General features: G+C 45.2%; 3 protein-coding genes across 8 annotated transcripts; 1 reads left to right on the plus strand and 2 right to left on the minus strand.

The window, feature by feature from the left end:
* Positions 1 to 64: 64 nt before the first annotated feature.
* On the minus strand, positions 65 to 8,935 carry LOC135515724 (polyglutamylase complex subunit TTLL1-like). 2 transcript variants are annotated; one of them, XM_064939420.1, is made up of 10 exons: positions 8,652 to 8,935; positions 8,179 to 8,318; positions 7,535 to 7,743; positions 7,091 to 7,271; positions 6,654 to 6,791; positions 6,241 to 6,349; positions 5,947 to 6,090; positions 5,705 to 5,791; positions 4,265 to 4,428; positions 65 to 1,862 (listed from the first exon to the last, which is right to left on the minus strand). In XM_064939420.1, exons 2-10 carry the CDS (start codon positions 8,289 to 8,291, stop codon positions 1,694 to 1,696), a joined length of 1,314 nt encoding a protein of 437 aa, XP_064795492.1. In that variant the 5' UTR covers positions 8,292 to 8,318; positions 8,652 to 8,935; the 3' UTR covers positions 65 to 1,693. The 2 variants fall into 2 exon arrangements, 1 of the variants encoding a protein (XP_064795492.1); XR_010451846.1 differs by having other exon boundaries at positions 1,776 to 1,862; positions 3,212 to 4,428; positions 8,179 to 8,320.
* A 176-nt stretch (positions 8,936 to 9,111) lies between these two features.
* On the plus strand, positions 9,112 to 14,380 carry bik (BCL2 interacting killer). Of its 5 annotated transcripts, none has more exons than XM_064939426.1 (7): positions 9,133 to 9,185; positions 9,279 to 9,307; positions 10,675 to 10,755; positions 12,913 to 13,015; positions 13,356 to 13,514; positions 13,651 to 13,765; positions 13,906 to 14,380. In XM_064939426.1, the coding sequence occupies exons 4-7, from the start codon at positions 12,921 to 12,923 to the stop codon at positions 14,011 to 14,013; spliced, it is 477 nt and encodes a 158-aa protein (XP_064795498.1). In that variant the 5' UTR covers positions 9,133 to 9,185; positions 9,279 to 9,307; positions 10,675 to 10,755; positions 12,913 to 12,920; the 3' UTR covers positions 14,014 to 14,380. The 5 variants fall into 5 exon arrangements, with proteins under 5 accessions (XP_064795495.1, XP_064795496.1, XP_064795498.1 ...); XM_064939427.1 differs by having other exon boundaries at positions 9,135 to 9,185; positions 10,648 to 10,755; XM_064939423.1 differs by lacking the exon at positions 10,675 to 10,755 and having other exon boundaries at positions 9,112 to 9,185.
* A 1,212-nt stretch (positions 14,381 to 15,592) lies between these two features.
* mcat (malonyl CoA:ACP acyltransferase (mitochondrial)) lies at positions 15,593 to 17,766 on the minus strand. The gene is made up of 5 exons (XM_064939421.1): positions 17,129 to 17,766; positions 16,810 to 16,897; positions 16,488 to 16,705; positions 16,154 to 16,291; positions 15,593 to 15,872 (listed from the first exon to the last, which is right to left on the minus strand). The coding sequence occupies exons 1-5, from the start codon at positions 17,618 to 17,620 to the stop codon at positions 15,600 to 15,602; spliced, it is 1,209 nt and encodes a 402-aa protein (XP_064795493.1). The 5' UTR covers positions 17,621 to 17,766; the 3' UTR covers positions 15,593 to 15,599.
* Between the last annotated feature and the right edge of the window lie 51 nt (positions 17,767 to 17,817).

Below are 17,817 nucleotides of genomic sequence, written 5' to 3' on the forward strand. Positions count from 1 at the left end.
GTGTCAGAGTCTGTCTAATGCACACAGGTGACCCCTAAAAATAGAGATTTACACAAATCCCCCATTGTTTAATTGGATTTATTACATGCAGACATTTGAGGCACCAGGAATTATTAATACATTTAAAAACCAAAAACATTGCATGTTTATAATTCCTATATTCAGTACATGTATATAAAAAATATATAATTGCAACTACCTCTATGCAACAAAGAATGAGGGTAAAAGGATGACGTGAAATGCATAACCAAATAGTGTCAAAAGTACATACGTTATTTTAATGTAACATTGTATATTTCATTGTGTACTAAATCCATCTGTAAGACAAAGGCAGCAGCACCATGTTAGTATATATAAAACATGATACAGTCTTCTATACAAAAAAGTCCACATCATTAAAGGCAAAACCTGATGGTGTCTGTTAAAGTGATAATTCACCCAAATTACATATTGGTTTCCTTTGGGTGAACTATCCCTTTAACAACTCTGGGGACCACAGTGAGGTGGGGTGGGATGTATGGTACTGTATATAGGAAATGAATAAAGATACTCTGAGTTATTACATCATGTTCACTTTCACACAATCAGATGGTTCAGTCTGTTGTAGCTCAGTAGCCACTTCAGCTTTAGTCAGCTTCAGCTTTAGTCTCTTGTACGCCAACCGCTCGAGGTGACCACACACTGTGACCAGAATGGGATTATCTTAAACACACAGGCAGACCAAGGGTGTGCTGGTCAGTGTCTCAAATGGCACCCTATTCCCTATATAGTGCACTACTTTTAACCAGGGCCCATAGGTAATAGGGTGCCCTTTGGGACGCAACCCTGGTTTCGAGGTCACCCCTCCAAGGTCACACCACAGGAAAATATTTGTTGGCATGGCAATGTCATCCACAACACAAAATTAAAGTTATTTCAACGTTTGAAGAGCTCACCTCTACACTTTATATCCAGATATTTAACTGTGAAAGCATTTCTTTATCCCAAAGTTGAACATGTGAGTAACAACTCAAAAGTAAAGTTGTATAACCAAACATTGAACAAGTCTCTCAGTTTTATAAAAGTAATTCCAAAACGTTGACTGTCCTATGCATACTGTAGCCTTATAGCCTACTCCAGTGGCTTGAAAAGCAAACGCTTCAAAGCTCACTTTCGTTTGTTGTTAGCATTGTCCATTACACTATGTTTTATACAGTCAACATATAGCAAATGCTTTTCGGGTCATGCATTTCAGAATAAAGAGGTGAAACCTGTCGGTTTTCAGACATGAACAGAATAATTACACACGTCAATGTGTCTTAACCTAGCAAATATTCTGCTTAAAACATAAAAAACATTCAATTAAAACAATTCCACGACAATATATGTAAACATTATTCAAACAGGTGCATTGATTGAAATCCTCTAACAGTCATCTGAGAACGTCCCCTTCCCATTGTTATATAAAAGGTTGATAAATGCTATTATTTAGTGTATTATACAGAGCTTCTGATAAACGTGAGTGTGTGTGACCCTTTCTTTACAGACACACACGTGTCCTTGCTTGTGATGCATGGCAGGGTCCTCAGAGCTTACTGGGTCCTCTCCCTCCCTCCCTGTCATCCTTCCATCCCTCTGTTTGGGTCGTCCCTTGCCCCCGACCCCCTTTACCCCATGAATGACACAGGAAGAGCAACGAGAGGTCACTGAGAGATCAGTGAAGGGACAGTGAGGCGTTGGACATTGCCACCTCACTTCCAGGTGGCGGCAGCTGGGCGAGGCACGGTGCCCCCTTCGCTGTTCCCTTAGATCCCAGCGATTGGCCTGAGCGACTCCGTAGGTCGCGTTCTGCATTCTCGCTCAGCGCCTGCTCCTCGTCGTACCTGAGGAGGGGAGAAATAGAGGGAGGGAAGCAGGGAGAGAGAGAGAGGCAGGGAGGGAGAGAGAGACGGAGGCAGGAACGGAGGGGAAGACAGAGAGAGGCAGGGAGGGAGAGAGAGAGAGACAGAGGCAGGAACGGAGGGGAAGACAGAGAGAGGCAGGGAGGGGAGGGGAAGACAGAGAGAGGCAGGGAGGGAGAGAGAGACAGGACGGAGAGGAGGCAGGGGAGAGAGACAGAGGCAGGGACGGAGGGGAAGACAGAGAAAGGCAGGGAGGGAGAGAGGCAGGACAGAGGCAGGAACGGAGGGAAAGACAGAGAGGCAGGCAGGGAGGAGAGAGACGGAGAGGCAGGAACGGAGGGAAGACAGAGAGAGGCAGGGAGGGAGGGAGAGAGAGACAGAGGCAGGAACGGAGGGGAAGACAGACAGAGAGGCAGGGAGGAGGGAGAGAGAGACAGAGGCAGGAACGGAGGGGAAGACAGAGAAAGGCAGGGAGGGAGAGAGAGACAGAGGCAGGAACGGAGGGGAAGACAGAGAGAGGCAGGGAGGGAGAGAGAGACGGAGGCAGGAACGGAGGGGAAGACAGAGAGAGGCAGGGAGGGGAGGGGACGGAGGGGAAGACAGAGAGGCGGGGAGGGAGAGAGAGGGAGGCAGGAACGGAGGGGAAGAGAGGCAGGGAGGGAGAGACAGAGGCAGGAACGGAGGGGAAGACAGAGAGGAGGGAGGAGAGAGACGGAGGCAGGAACGGAGGGAAGACAGAGAGGCAGGGAGGGGGACGGAGGGAAGACAGAGAGAGGCAGGGAGGGAGAGGAGGAACGGACGGAGGCAGGAGACGGACGGAGGGGGGAGACGGAGGCAGGAACGGAGGGGAAGACAGAGAGAGGGAGGGAGAGAGACGGAGGCAGGAACGGAGGGGAAGACAGAGAGAGGCAGGGAGGGAGAGAGAGACAGAGGCAGGAACGGAGGGGAAGACAGAGAGAGGCAGAGGATAGAGAGAGAGAGTACACTCTTAGAAAAAAGGCTTCCAAAGGGGTTCTTCGGCTGCCCCCATAGGAGAACCTTTTTTTGATTCCAGGTATAACCTTTTTTGGTTCTAGGTAGAACTCTTTTGTGTTCCAAGGGTTCTTCAAAGGGTTCTCCTATGTGGATAGCCAAAGAACAGTTTTAGGTCCTAGATATCACGTTTTTTTTCTAAGAGTGTATGTTTAAGACAGAGTACTGGAAAGTGGGGTACGAAATGATTGACACCCTCGATAAAGATGATCAAAAATAGAGATCTCTGGCCACGCACACCAGTGGTGGGTTTGGCGTCGACATGAGAATGCATGAGCAGAAAAGAACCCAGTACCTACTGTAAAGTTTGGTGGTGTATCTTATGGGGCTATTTTGCTTCCACTGGTCGTGGGGTCCTTGTTAATGTCAACTGCATCATGAACTTTACCCAGGACCAGGATATTATTGACAAAACCCTGGTTGCCTCTGCCAGGAGGCTGAAACTTGGCCACAAGTGGATCTTCAAGCAAGACAATAACCCTAAGCACACATCAAAATCAAAAGAAATGGTTAATTGGCCCCAAAATCAAAAGTAGAAACCTATTGAAAAGCTGTGGTTTGAATTGAAGAGGGCAGTCTATAAGCGCAGACGAAGCATATCAAGGATCTGGAAGGATTCTGTCAGTGGGGGCTGCTGAGGGGAGGACGGCTCATAATAACACCTGGAACAGAATAAATAGAAACCATGTGTTTGATGGTTTTGATATCATTTCAATCATTCTGCTCCAGCCATTACCAAGAGCCTGTTCTCCCCAATTATAGTGCCACCAACCTGCTGTGGATTCTGTATGTAGGAATGGTCTAAGATCCCTCCCAAAGTGTTCTCCAACTCATAAAATAAGTAAAGATGCCAGATATAGGAAGTATAAAGACAATATAGTAATAACATCACAACACAAATGTAACTCTGAGGTAAAAGGCTGTGTGTTGTCATTCTGATTGGTCAGATTGCTAACAACAATGACTAGAAGCTGCTATGCGGTGAATCGTAGATGGCTTGTTTCAGTTCATCTGATCCTAAATCAGTTCACGTTAGAGGTATTTTCTCTAACTGTTAATCCTGGCTTGACGGACCAATAGTTCCAAAACATCAAACCCTGCCAATCTGGCACTCCAGAATTAGATTTTTTAAACAAATAGTGTGTTTCTTTTTACCCTGGGCCACATTCCGTAGTCAAATGCTGCAGATAGAAATGCCATGATTAGATCCGACTTGATTCCTTATTCTACATGCCAGAGAAGCATAGCATATTTCTATCTAAATATTCCAAAACGCTGCGTCCTGCTGAACATGACCCCAGGCCTGTTTTCTCCCTTGAGCGCTGTGATAGGAGGAGGGGGCTGTCACTCACAGGACTTGGTAGTTGCCCAGGGCCTCTCGGGGTGGGCTGCGGTTCCAGCGGCAGTCGGGAATGTCCCCGTTGGGTGTGACGATGTTGAGAGTGTCATTGATCAGATTGTACTTCAGGATCCGGTCGTTGGCTGTGCTGGAGGTGAGCGACGGAGAAGCGTTGACCTGGAGGATAGACGCGGAATAGACACACACACACACACACACACACACACACACACACACACACACACACACACACACACACACACACACACACACACACACAGCAGAGAGCACAGGTCAGGATAAGCATTAGTCATTATGTACACACGGGGCAGCATGGAAAGTTCTGTCCTGAGTATGAGTAGAGTACAAAGTACTGGAGACTAATAACAGGCAGGAATGACCTCACTATTTCACTGTTTTCATTTCCTATCGGTCCCCATAGGAACTGGGAGCTGCTTATCAGGCAGGAAATGTACCACATGGACAATGTAATAGCAGCAGAGGTGGGTGTGGGTTGTAAATATACTGGCACACAGACACCCAAATGGACAACTAAGAGAGAGAAAAATAGAGATCAATCCCAGAAAGACACACACACACACACACACACACACACACACAGCTTGGTTGGAATCACTCCCTTGTTTCCCAGCCCTTGCAGACTGAGAGACTGCTGCAGGTTGGTTCCTCAGCTGTTATTCTACAATACACATTAATGAGGGCTTGGCATAGGCATGCCGGCTATTCTGCCCCGGGTGGCTGTACCAGAGGATCTCACAGCGGATCAGCACTCAACACACAGAGACGCTGAGTGAATACGGGACCAGGGAAACTTAGACAATCTACCAAAATAGATCCGTTTTTATTCCTGTTGAAGTCAAATGTGTAAATCCTAGTCCCCTCCGAGAATGTTTGACTTCATGTACTCAGCCAGACATTCACAGTGACAAACCAATAGAAAGTAAACAACTCAGTATGCAAACAATGGCAGATAGAGAAGATTGAAGGAGTTTACAAAGTCATAACAACAGACAATTGTTTCATTGTGACATTCCTAAATCCTAAAAACATACATAACTGCTGGTGAACCAGAGTACGGTTTGTTTCCTGTACATTGCTGTGAGCAGGTTTTAGTCAACCACACTTCAGACACAAACACACACCTCAGACACAAACACACACACACACATACAAACACTCACACAGAGAGAGAGAGAGAGAAAAGTCAACCCTAAGGACATTAAACTTGATAGACAGAGAAAGGAACGCAGCACTGGTTTCCCTTCACAAACAATGCAGAACAAAGAAAACCTTTTGACACGAGGTCATCTTAGTAGGAACAAGAATTAGTGAGCAAAACTATAGTGTGTTCACAATAAGAGAGACTTTTTTACTTCACGTTATTTTTGCCTATGTCATGTAATTACAGTGTGTGTGTGGGTGGGCGCCTCACCTCAATGAGCCATGGCTTCAGCTTGTCATCGATGATGATGTCATATCCATAACACTCAAAGCAATGTTTATCATTGTTCATGACAGGCTGTGAAGAGAGAGAGAGGGAGTGTTTAGAGGGGAAAGGGAAGTTAGTGCGTTGAGTGTGTGGGACAGGAGTGAAAAAGGGAAGAGCAGCTGCAACACAGCAGGGATAAAATGGGGAACACGTTTTTGTTTCAGTATGTGTGTGTGACCACTCACAGCGACGGCCTTTAGGGACTGCACCATGATCCAGTGGATCTGGTCAAACAGTCGGCTGGTCACCTCCTTCCCCCTGGTGCTCTCCAGGTACAGACGCAGGTTACTGACCGTCCACTTCCCACCGTGGACATGGTTATAGTCATCCTGCAACGGGTATAGATGTATTGTACACACGTAGAAATATATACGCATAGAAACTCACATCTTTATGTAGGAGACATTTCTGCCTGTTTTAGGCCCATTTAGTGTGTTGTGTATGTGTTATCTGTCTTGAAAACACACACACACACTTACCCCATGTCTTTGAATGGCCACATTGGTCAGGTGCACAAACATGTTGTCCAGTTCACTAGTGCTGGGGGTGTACTTCACTGTGCAAAACCGGCAGAAACCCAGTTTATACCTGGAAGCAACACAAAGGTCCAAATGGTCAAATAATGATCTGATCAAATGCTGAAGTTATCATTTATCCTAGTGGCAATATCCTTTATTAATGTTTTACAGAATTATGAAAACGTATATGCATACTGCACTGTTTATAATAATGTATTTGCATTATATGTAAAATACTGTCTATGTTTCTGTTAGTATAGGGACAATTAAGTTATGTTCTATCTATTACCTATCACCTATCCAGTCATTTCAGAGCGGTAGGACTTGAGGGAAATGAACCCGGGCTGTAGGCTTTAGGTTAATCATAAACCTACATGTAACACTTGAGAGGTCGATAGGTGGTAACCAACACATAGAGACGCAGGTCAAACTTCTTGCCTCCGATCAGCAGTGGGTTGTCGATGTACAGAGAGATGACATAGGCCTCCTTGCCACTTGAGGCCGCTACAAACCTAGCAAACACAAAGGAAACGGAGCATCAGTCATTTATCTATGGACATCTCATCTACGGACAACGGTGTTGAGAAAAGAAGACTCAAGAGTAGTGGGGTAATACTACCTGTATGACATAAGACTGACTGTGGACAATGCAAATGCAAGCAAAGACTCATCTTTGGCAGCCACACACAGGACATGTTTATCAGTAGTTAATAGTGTGTGTGTGTGTGTGTGTGTGTGTGTGTGTGTGTGTGTGTGTGTGTGTGTGTGTGTGTGTGTGTGTGTGTGTGTGTGTGTGTGTGTCAGCACTCACGTGGAGGTACGGCTGTCTCGAGACCACTTCTTGATCTGGGAAAGTTTGTTGATGAGGAAAATGCCTTTTCCCTGAGCCTTCCCACACGGCTTCATTATCCACGTGCTGGAAGGACTCTTACGGAACTCCTCCACAAACAGATTATAATCCGCCGGAAGCATGAACGTCACCGGCACAAAGTCTGGGTCACAACCAGACAGGGAGAGAGGGAGTATAAAAACGCAGAGAAATATGAAAGGACAGTATTGATGACATTTGTTTAACGGCACAAAATAATGAGTGAGTTTAGCTCTGTTATTGCCCAAGACCCCCAAAAAGGGCCACTTCTAGTCAGAGCCCCTTGTAGCAGGTGCAACTGAAATTGAAATGTATCTTAAGTCCATATTTATTTACATATACTGTAAGTAAGCAGTGTGCGTGTACGGGAAAGCTCATAACTGCCACCTAAATAAAGGTATTTCCCGTTTTCGTCTTTCTCGGCCAGCGGGCTTCCCTCCTTCTCCATATCTTTGCGGTAGCGTTTGATGTTCTTGATCATCAGGTCCTTCCTGGTCAGCTCGTAGTGGTTGGGGAAGTGGTTGACCATCTGCTCGTCCGAGAGACGGTAACCCGTGTCCACACTGAACACGTTCCGGATGGTCTGGACGCTCATCCTATAGGGAGGCATAGAGGGATCATAAACAGGGTTTCCCCAAGGCTGATGGAGATTCGCAGGGGGTAGTCAGTCAGGGATGGGATTTTTGTCATTAATCAGGAATTTCAGTTTTTCTGAATGACATTATCTGTTATTTACAGTTACAGACCCTTGCAATTTGTCTAATTTACCCCTGAACGAATATCTAAATATTTTTTTTATGTTGTCCTGGGCTGTGTTCAGTAGGCACAAATAATATAAAACTTTTAAAAAAGAAGATGAGTGTTTTTATTTGACAAGACCAAGTAGTAACGCCTGTTTCAAAGCATTCTTCTCTCCCGTTTTGTGCCCACTGAACACGACCCTGATCTCTGTATGTGCTACACTGGTATTCATAAGCACCCACTGTGTATTGTCACTCAGAGAAAGCTCCATAGCTCTAATGACAGCCTACCAGTAGAAGTTCCAGTCCTCGTTCTCTGTGACCTGAGTCCATCCTCTCTTCTCAAAGTTGTTGATGAGTACGGATTTCTCAATGTCGGTCACCCATTTCACCTTATTAGCCATGGTTCCTCCTAGTCTCTCTCCCTCTCTCTCTCACACACACACACACACACACACACACACACACACAGACAGAGAGAGAGAGAGAAACACACACCAATGCAAGCACAAACACACACGCACAGATGAGCTTAGCACGTGTAATAAACATAGGTATAACTAACGTTAATAGTCTATTGTTTTGCCCATGATGAGCCACTGCAGTTAGCTATCTCGCAAAAACACTGAATTCATGTGCTATATTCACAACTATCTTTTGGTAGCATTTTGGTGTCCTGTAAAGCATTGGACACAATCGCGTTATGTCAGTTAGCTAAGTATCTATGTATCCTTCCACACCAAATAACAGTTTTAGCTAGCTACCTGGAAATCGATCTTCTAATCTTCTTGTCAGACAACCGGTCATCAGCCCCAGCTAGCTGGATCCACCCTGCCTGAGACACCTGCAAAGGATAATGATTTTCATCCAATCGTGATGTCTGGTTCAATCGCCTTCAAGGGGAATTTAATGCAAATTATAAAGGAGAAATCCTCAATTTATTGACTTCACCCATGTAATCTGCTAAAAGGGTGGATGCTAGTTATCTCTTATCTTGATTTATCGATCCATCCCAGTCAGCTGGAAGATGAATACCGTGCTCTTCCGGGTGAATAACCTAGCAACCGACGACGCGTCGAACTGTCAAATATTCCCTGCTCGTTCCACCACAGGGTTGCGCTAAATGCACATGGTCCAATTTTTAGCATGCAGAGACATTTTGCGCCTCATGATGCCCTCTAGTGGTTGTTGAGAGAAACACTCCTCAATGATCTTCCTGGTGTAACTGCCATAGGCGTGGCTGTTGAAATGATAATTGTGGCAGTTACCTGAAAACAACAAGATTAAAGGACGCTGCTGTAAGTAGGAACATTATAAACAACTGTGAAATGTTCAAAATATTTTTATATTTAGGATATTGTTCTATAATGCCCATATCATTTGCGTTACAGGGCGGCGTCTACTTTAATCTACAAAATAGGTAAGTTTTACATTTTTGTTATTCTACAATGCACCTGTTCCTTTGTCGTCAGACAAGGAACATTGTGTCGACAGATATTGACTGCAGTACTGCTCTTCCATAGATGTGAAACTCGATGACAAAATATGAATCATGATAGGATCATTATCATTGTTTAAATATTTGACATTCAAATAGGGAAAATTATACTGTCTTTCTTGCTTTGTGTGAACTTCAAATCGACCTTCGGTTTGTTTGGTGAAGAGGATGACATCACCTTGTCTTGACAAACCCCTATCAAACATTACTATCCACAAATAATATTTTCCCCCAATTGTTATGATTTGATCATGCTGTAGACCTAAGGCATATATGATGTTATTAGCATTAATACTATTATTCATTTAATAGTTAAATAATTCATAGCATCTTTATTACCTATATTTTATATTGTATTTATTTTTATCTGCCAATTATTTTGCCGCTTTCCATGTTGTCTGTTGTCTGTAGCTTGTGAGGTATGGAAACACTTTGTTGCTTTTATGAATTTTGTCTTGCTGCTTTTTGTTCTATGTTGCACTGTCTGTATGCTATGTCTTGCTTGTCCTATGTTGCTCTGCGTGTGCTCACTGTTCAATGATTGTCCATATTGTAATTGTTTTTAATAACCTGCCCAGGGACAGCGGTTGAAAATTAGCCGGCTGGCTAAAACCGAAATATTTACTGAAACGTTGATTAATGTGTACTGTCCCTGTAAAAAATAAAATAAACTCAAACTCCATAAACTCAAGACTAATGACAAATCCATCCTTTCATTGGATTGGCTTGAGACATTACATTTGTAAAGACATTATGTAACATTACAAAATCAAATGTATATTTTAAGATGACAAAACAAGGAAGCAATTGTTTTGCGATGGTAGCCGTTTGGTTGATTTGAGTAATGTAAATCCACCATTTGCATTGTGACTATCTCTCCAACAGGACGTGAGCAGAGGGACAGAACCGCTTAGGGACAGGTGTGCAGAGGGACAGAACAGCTTAGGGACAGGTGAGCAGAGGGACAGAACAGCTTAGGGACAGGTGAGCAGAGGGACAGGTGAGCAGAGGGACAGAACAGCTTTGGGACAGGTGAGCAGAGGGACAGAACAGCTCAGGGACAGGTGAGCAGAGGGACAGAACAGCAGAGCCAGGGGTGTGTTCAACACTAAACTCTCTTGTGTTTCACATCGAGATGTCTAGTAAAAACTGACATGACATGCATTAATGTAGGTCACACACACACATACGTGTGTTTATTTTCTGTATCGCACACACACACACACTGTATCTTGAAACCTCACTGAGCCCATCCTGTGCAGTGAATCCTGAAGATGACATCTTTTCAGGATGAAGAAAGTTTGTGTCCACTGACCTGAATAATCTCCCCGGCAACACACTTCTGATCACATGACTCAATATTTACACAGGTAGATAATTATGGGCATAAATGTATTATGACCATAGTCACACACACACGGCTAGGTGCACTGACTCACCTGTTAGCACACACACACAGCTAGGTGCACTGACTCACCTGTTAACACACACACACAGCACACACACACACAGCTAGGTGCACTGACTCACCTGTTAACACACACACAGTTACACACACACACAGCTAGGTGCACTGACTCACCTGTTACACACACACAGCTAGGTGCACTGACTCACCTGTTAACACACACACGGCTAGGTGCACTGACTCACCTGTTAACACACACACACAGCTAGGTGCACTGACTCACCTGTTAACACACACACACAGCTAGGTGCACTGACTCACCTGTTAACACACACACACAGCTAGGTGCACTGACTCACCTGTTAACACACACACACAGCTAGGTGCACTGACTCACCTGTTAACACACACACACAGCTAGGTGCACTGACTCACTCAGGTGCCTGTTAGCACACACACACAGCTAGGTGCACTGACTCACCTGTTAACACACACACACAGCTAGGTGCACTGACTCACCTGTTAACACACTCACACAGCTAGGTGCACTGACTCAGGTGCAGCTAGGTGCACTGACTCACCTGTTAACACACACACACAGCTAGGTGCACTGACTCACCTGTTAACACACACACACAGCTAGGTGCACTGACTCACCTGTTAACACACACACACAGCTAGGTGCACTGACTCACCTAACAGCACACACAGTTAACACCTGTTAACACACACACAGCTAGGTGCACTGACTCACCTGTTAACACACACACACAGCTAGGTGCACTGACTCACCTGTTAACACACACACACAGCTAGGTGCACTGACTCACCTGTTAACACACACACACAGCTAGGTGCACTGACTCACCTGTTAACACACACACAGCACACTGACTCACCTGTTAACACACACACACAGCTAGGTGCACTGACTCACCTGTTAACACACACACACAGCTAGGTGCACTGACTCACCTGTTAACACACACACACAGCTAGGTGCACTGACTCACCTGTTAACACACACACACAGCTAGGTGCACTGACTCACTCACCTGTTACTCACCACACACACACAGCTAGGTGCACTGACTCACCTGTTAACACACACACACAGCTAGGTGCACTGACTCACCTGTTAACACACACACACAGCTAGGTGCACACTCACCTGTTAACACACACACACAGCTAGGTGCACTGACTCACCTGTTAACACACACACACAGCAGGTGCACTGACTCACCTTGCACACACACACAGCTAGGTGCACTGACTCACCTGTTAACACACACACACAGCTAGGTGCACTGACTCACCTGTTAACACACACACACACAGCTCACCTGTTACACACACACACAGCTGCACTGACTGACACACAGCTAGGTGCACTGACTCACCTGTTAACACACACACACAGCTAGGTGCACTGACTCACCACACAGCTAGGTGCACTGACTCACCTGTTAACACACACACACACAGCTCACCTGTTGCACTGACTCACCTGTTAACACACACACACAGCTAGGTGCACTGACTCACCTGTTAACACACACACACAGCTAGGTGCACTGACTCACCTGTTAACACACACACACACAGCTAGGTGCACTGACTCACCTGTTAACACACACACACAGCTAGGTGCACTGACTCACCTGTTAACACACACACACACAGCTAGGTGCACTGACCTGTTCACCTGTTACACACACACACACAGCTAGGTGCACTGACTCACCTGTTAACACACACACACACAGCTAGGTGCACTGACTCACCTGTTACACACACACACACAGCTAGGTGCACTGACTAACACACACACACAGCTAGGTGCACTGACTCACCTGTTAACACACACACACAGCTAGGTGCACTGACTCACCTGTTAACACACACACACACAGCTAGGTGCACTGACTCACCTGTTAACACACACACACAGCTAGGTGCACTGACTCACCTGTTAACACACACACACAGCTAGGTGCACTGACTCACCTGTTAACACACACACAAAATAAACTGTTGTCCTGACATGGCTTCCACATGATTTATGTGTGACACCCTGAAACTCATGACATGTGTGTGGCAAACTTTTCTTTATCAGAAAACAAAATGGTGGAGCACAGAAGAGAGCGACGCCGTGCCATTTCCCTCAGGGCTGGACCTAGTGAGGTGGACAACGTCACCCTATCTGATGTGAATCTCAGGTAGAGGTTACGTCACCCCAGTCCTGACCTCTTGATCAGTTTACACAGACGATACGAGATAAGAAATTGTTACATTGCACTCAAACTCTGTCAAATCCAATTTTATTGGTCACATGCACATTTAGCTGATGTTATCTCTTATGTCATATAGACAGTCAAAGGAGGTATTCGAACCCTCGTTTTTTCCTCCATTGAAGTAGTCACTAATTTGAGATGATGGGTGAAAGCAAAATGGTTGAAACTGGACACTTTGTTGCTACCCAATCACTGATTACCTCAAGGAATAAAGAACGCATTTCTAATGTTTTGTGAACATCATCTCTGTCCGTCCCTCCTTTAGAATCCATGCCTGGGCTGCCCGGGCTACAGGTCGTCAGCTGGCAGAGATGGGTGACAGACTGGACCGTGAATGGGCAGAGAGACTCCCTAATCAGTGGCCTGTGCCACAAACTCTCCATGTGACAAGTCCTGCCCACGCCCTGACTAGAAGCATCTACAGGTGAGAGGGCTCAAAGACCAGGATGTATTGTGCCAAACAACTAGTAAATCAGTGCTTATTTTGCACATAAGAAATTTTAACACGCAATTAATGAAGATAATATGGTTAACAAAGATCTCATGTAACTCATTATCAGGGGGATACAAGGACAGCTTTGGGGAGTGAAGAGTTTGTCTGGTGTGGCCAAAGCCTGGTTGGCCTCCTCTGTCCACAGGCAGGCTACACAGAGAGCAGAGGCTTGGGTAGCCTGGGTAAGAGCCACTAGCACACTTCCTATACCTACAGTATATACTTTTCCTCATGTGCATTGGGGGTAGGGGCTAAGGGTAGATTTGGGATTGGGGATAAGTCTCTTACTACTACTCATGTATTGTCCCTTGCCCCTACACAGGTTTCCAGTATTGAACCTCCTAACTACCCTGGTTGGGCAAAAGCGACGCTTGCCACTGTGGCACTGGTGGCCACGGCAACCATTTGCACTGCATTGTGGAAGGAGTAGAAAGGCTAACCGTTGCACTGAGGGGGCCTTGAGCTGGACTTCTAGCTACAATGTTCTATGTTGGACAATTTCCTAGTTGAGTGAGATTTTTAAACCATTTTTACTATAGACTTTAATTTAAGAAAAAATAAATGCAGTGTGTGTTATTGATTGATTGTGCTGGATCACGGTTTTTATAGTCTTATCAACTTATGCATGTTTTAAAGACTGTTGCTGGTCTGCAGTATTTTCTATGAAGATTGGGCCTGTTACTGGTTAGACATTTAATTGCCACAACTATCTTATGTAGCTTATCACACCATTAAATGGAAGCTGTAAAAATATTTTTTAATGACTTGAGGAAAAAATTAAACTTGAGAAAACCAAACTGACTTGACTCTCATAAATACCAGGTATTTATTTATTGGTGCAAGGTCACTTGAATGAGTTCATATGGACAAAGTAATTTCTGTCACATTGAAGGAAGTAGGTAATGTATGTGTTTGTCTTTAGTACTGATTTACTCATTTTGGGTGTCATGACGTTGCCCTCTTCGGATATAGCAAGCACCAACTCTCTCTTCCCCCTACACCCAGGCTCTGTTATCTCAGATCGTATATTCCTGGAGGAGACTCTCTCCCTCATGCAGTATAGAGAGAGAAAGGTTCACAGTAGAACTTCTTCTACCTCACAGAACTTGAACTAAACAATATCCATGTTTTGGAGAATGTGGAACCATTTTGTTAGTTTGTGATCTCATTGATAGACAATACAGCCACATTACCATAACTCTGTTTATACAAGAGTCTCCGTTATGATTTGCATCTAATTATTGTATAAAATGAATGAGTAAAGATGAAATTATGTAATGCGATTTTAAAATGTTTAATGAAAGAATCCAATTCCCTTTTAAAGTTAAGTCATTGGCCCACCCCATGAGCACAGACGGTGATCTGGCGTCATGGGACAGCCTTTTCTGCTGTTCCGAATTTAAACCCCCACCTAGAGAAGCCCACTTCAGACCAAGCGTACCTCGATTACCTTAGAGGGCTAAGGTTTGAGACGGACGATTCCAACAGAGATCATGACACACTGGCCGTAAAATATATATATATATATATATTGCAATTAAGTGAGCGTTCGTGTGCAAAGGATTAGCATTTCAATTATAATTATCAACTGTGGAGTGTCCGTCTTTCCCGGCCTTCTCAGCTACACCCACTCCCTCATTTGTCTACCAAGCCGTCATACCGGTTTAGCCCACTAGGGCACATCCCCTATCATTTCCTTATAACCGTATCTACTGTTTTATGCATTTCTGTGATTATTTAGTTAGTAAATAAATTATTAAGACAATTGATGTATGGATGATTTATAGTAAAGGCTGGGTTTGTGCAGAACCAACGATTTACGACGTTCAGAATGAGACTAACCTGAGGTAAAGAATGATTAATTTATTAGAAAACTAATTGATCAGATATTAAAATATCTGAAAAGTTAGTCTTCACTTTAATGATGCCAAAGACACGACATGGGTGATTGGGTGTAGACTGTACTGTATTGATATGAGTCTCTCCACAAATCCATGAGTCCGGACCATAATCCTCTCAGTCATCGTGGGTGGTGACGTCCACATGTGTGTAGCTCTTGTAGGCCTTCATGTTGCACTTCTGCAGAGTGGCCCCCAGCTGCTTCCCGGGGCCCACCTCGTAGGTGTGGGGGAAGCTCTGACCCTGGGTCCTCTCGAACACCTCGTGGAGGGTCTGCTCCCACTTCACTGGCGACACCAGCTGCTTGGCCAGCTGCCTGCGCACATGGCCCTCATGCATGTAGCGCTTGGCGTCCACGTTGGAGTACACGTTGATCTCGGGCCGACGTACCTAAGTTGGGATGGGTAGAGAGACTGGTTTGGTAAAGGATTTTTCAACTCCTTTACATTTATGGAGGGAAACTGTAAATGTTTTTAAACAGACTTATACAATTGACAGTCTGTGGCCCATGTCAGGAATCAAATCTTGTAAACTCCACCATACTTCAACCAACACGACTGGAGATATTCTATACTTCACGTATGCTGTGTATTGTAACGTCCTGGCTGCACAGTACATTGACCAACTGGAAATTGAAAATATTTTATTGACTGATTGATGAAGTTCCGTACCTCCACCTGTCTGAGGACATCTCTCAGGGGCTCGGTGGCAGACTCCATCAGCGCCGTGTGGAAAGCCCCACTCACCGGGAGCGGCCGCGCACGCAGGAAGTGAAGTTTCCTCGAGTTCTGTTGTAGGAAGTCCAGTGCCTGAGGGAGGACAGGAGGAAGTGTCTGTGACTCAATCCCAATTCTACCCCTCACCCCTTCCTCTAACCCATTTAGGTATATCTGAGAAGTAGGCCTATTGCCTGCTTGACTCTGATCTCAAATAAATGTGAGGTACGTAAATCCAGGATGTTATGACCCAACTTCAAAGAATAATGACTCCCCATCCATCCACTACCTCTTTGTGGCCAGCGATGACTCTCCCGTCGGGGAAAAGGTAGTTGGCCACGCTGCAGACGGGCTCCTTGATGCCCAGGCTAAGGCAGTGCTCCCTGGCTTGCAAACAGGCATATTTGTACTTAGCCTGGGGCCGTCCCATTACCGACAGCATGCCGCTAGGGATCAGCTCTGATGCGTTCTGCATGGCCTCTGCCCGCACCTTCACCACATACAGGGCTGTAGGATGAAAGAGACAAAAAAAACATATGGCAACTTAAAATTGTTTACCGTCCGTTCATAATTAAGTATAGCACAGCATTGGATAGACTGTTGAGCCTCACCTTCTGTGAAATCCATGGCACCAGAAAACACCAGGGCTGCAAACTCTCCCACACTAAATCCTGCAGCAGCCACACAATTCTCAATGGCCTTGAGATGGATGAGGTCGCATATGATGGATGACAAGATGTGCGATGAGTTTTGTTTGTGGAGAAATAAAATAATATCATTAGTATAAAACATCAGGGTGTCTTAGACTATAGTTAAACATATTTAATGTATACTTTGCCATTAAATGCACACTTGAAACTATTTAAATAAGATGCAACACAGCATCGGCGCATAAGCGGCTACAGACATGGCAACTACTATGTGGCTTACCGCTGGGTTTTCGTGGTTCAGCCTCTCTACAGCTGCCAGTGATGTGACAAACACTGCGGGCTGACAGTGAACTGTCTTCATCAATTCCTCCTCTGGTCCATCTAGGCACATAGACAGCAAGTCGTAGCCCAGTATCTTCTGCGCGACGGCAAACATGTCCTTGACGTTTCCGTATTTCAGAAGCCCGCGACCCATACCCACGAACTGACTCCCCTGCCCGGGGAAGAGCAGCACAGAACTCTCGCTCGGTTTCCTTTTGGGTCTCCGTTGTTCTTCCTCCGTGGGCTCATTCTCCATGAGTTGGTCTTTGGTCTCGGGTGATGTTTGTGTCCCGTTCTGTGAGCCATGCTGATGGGGGTTGTTTGACACTTTCCTGCACAAGAAGGGAAATGACCTAAGCTCCGTTATTGAAGGTGTCCTCATGTTGAGGAGAGTAGCGCCTCTCATGTTGACTGATACACCTTTTCGCAGGACGACAACCTTAATGTGCATAATATTGCCACATGCTCTCTCTAAATTTGGTGTCCACCGAAGCGGTTCGTAAGTTTTTATAAGTTCACGGTACTCATATTATACACTCCATGAGACTATCAATCGACGCAGGGCGCAGCCATATTGTTTCGGAGAGAAAAGTCGCGTTCAAATGACGTAGAACGACGGTCAGTGTTTGCGCGTTGCAGATTCACAAG

This window comes from Oncorhynchus masou, chromosome 27 (assembly GCF_036934945.1).
Source record: "Oncorhynchus masou masou isolate Uvic2021 chromosome 27, UVic_Omas_1.1, whole genome shotgun sequence".
Taxonomy (NCBI): domain Eukaryota; kingdom Metazoa; phylum Chordata; class Actinopteri; order Salmoniformes; family Salmonidae; genus Oncorhynchus; species Oncorhynchus masou.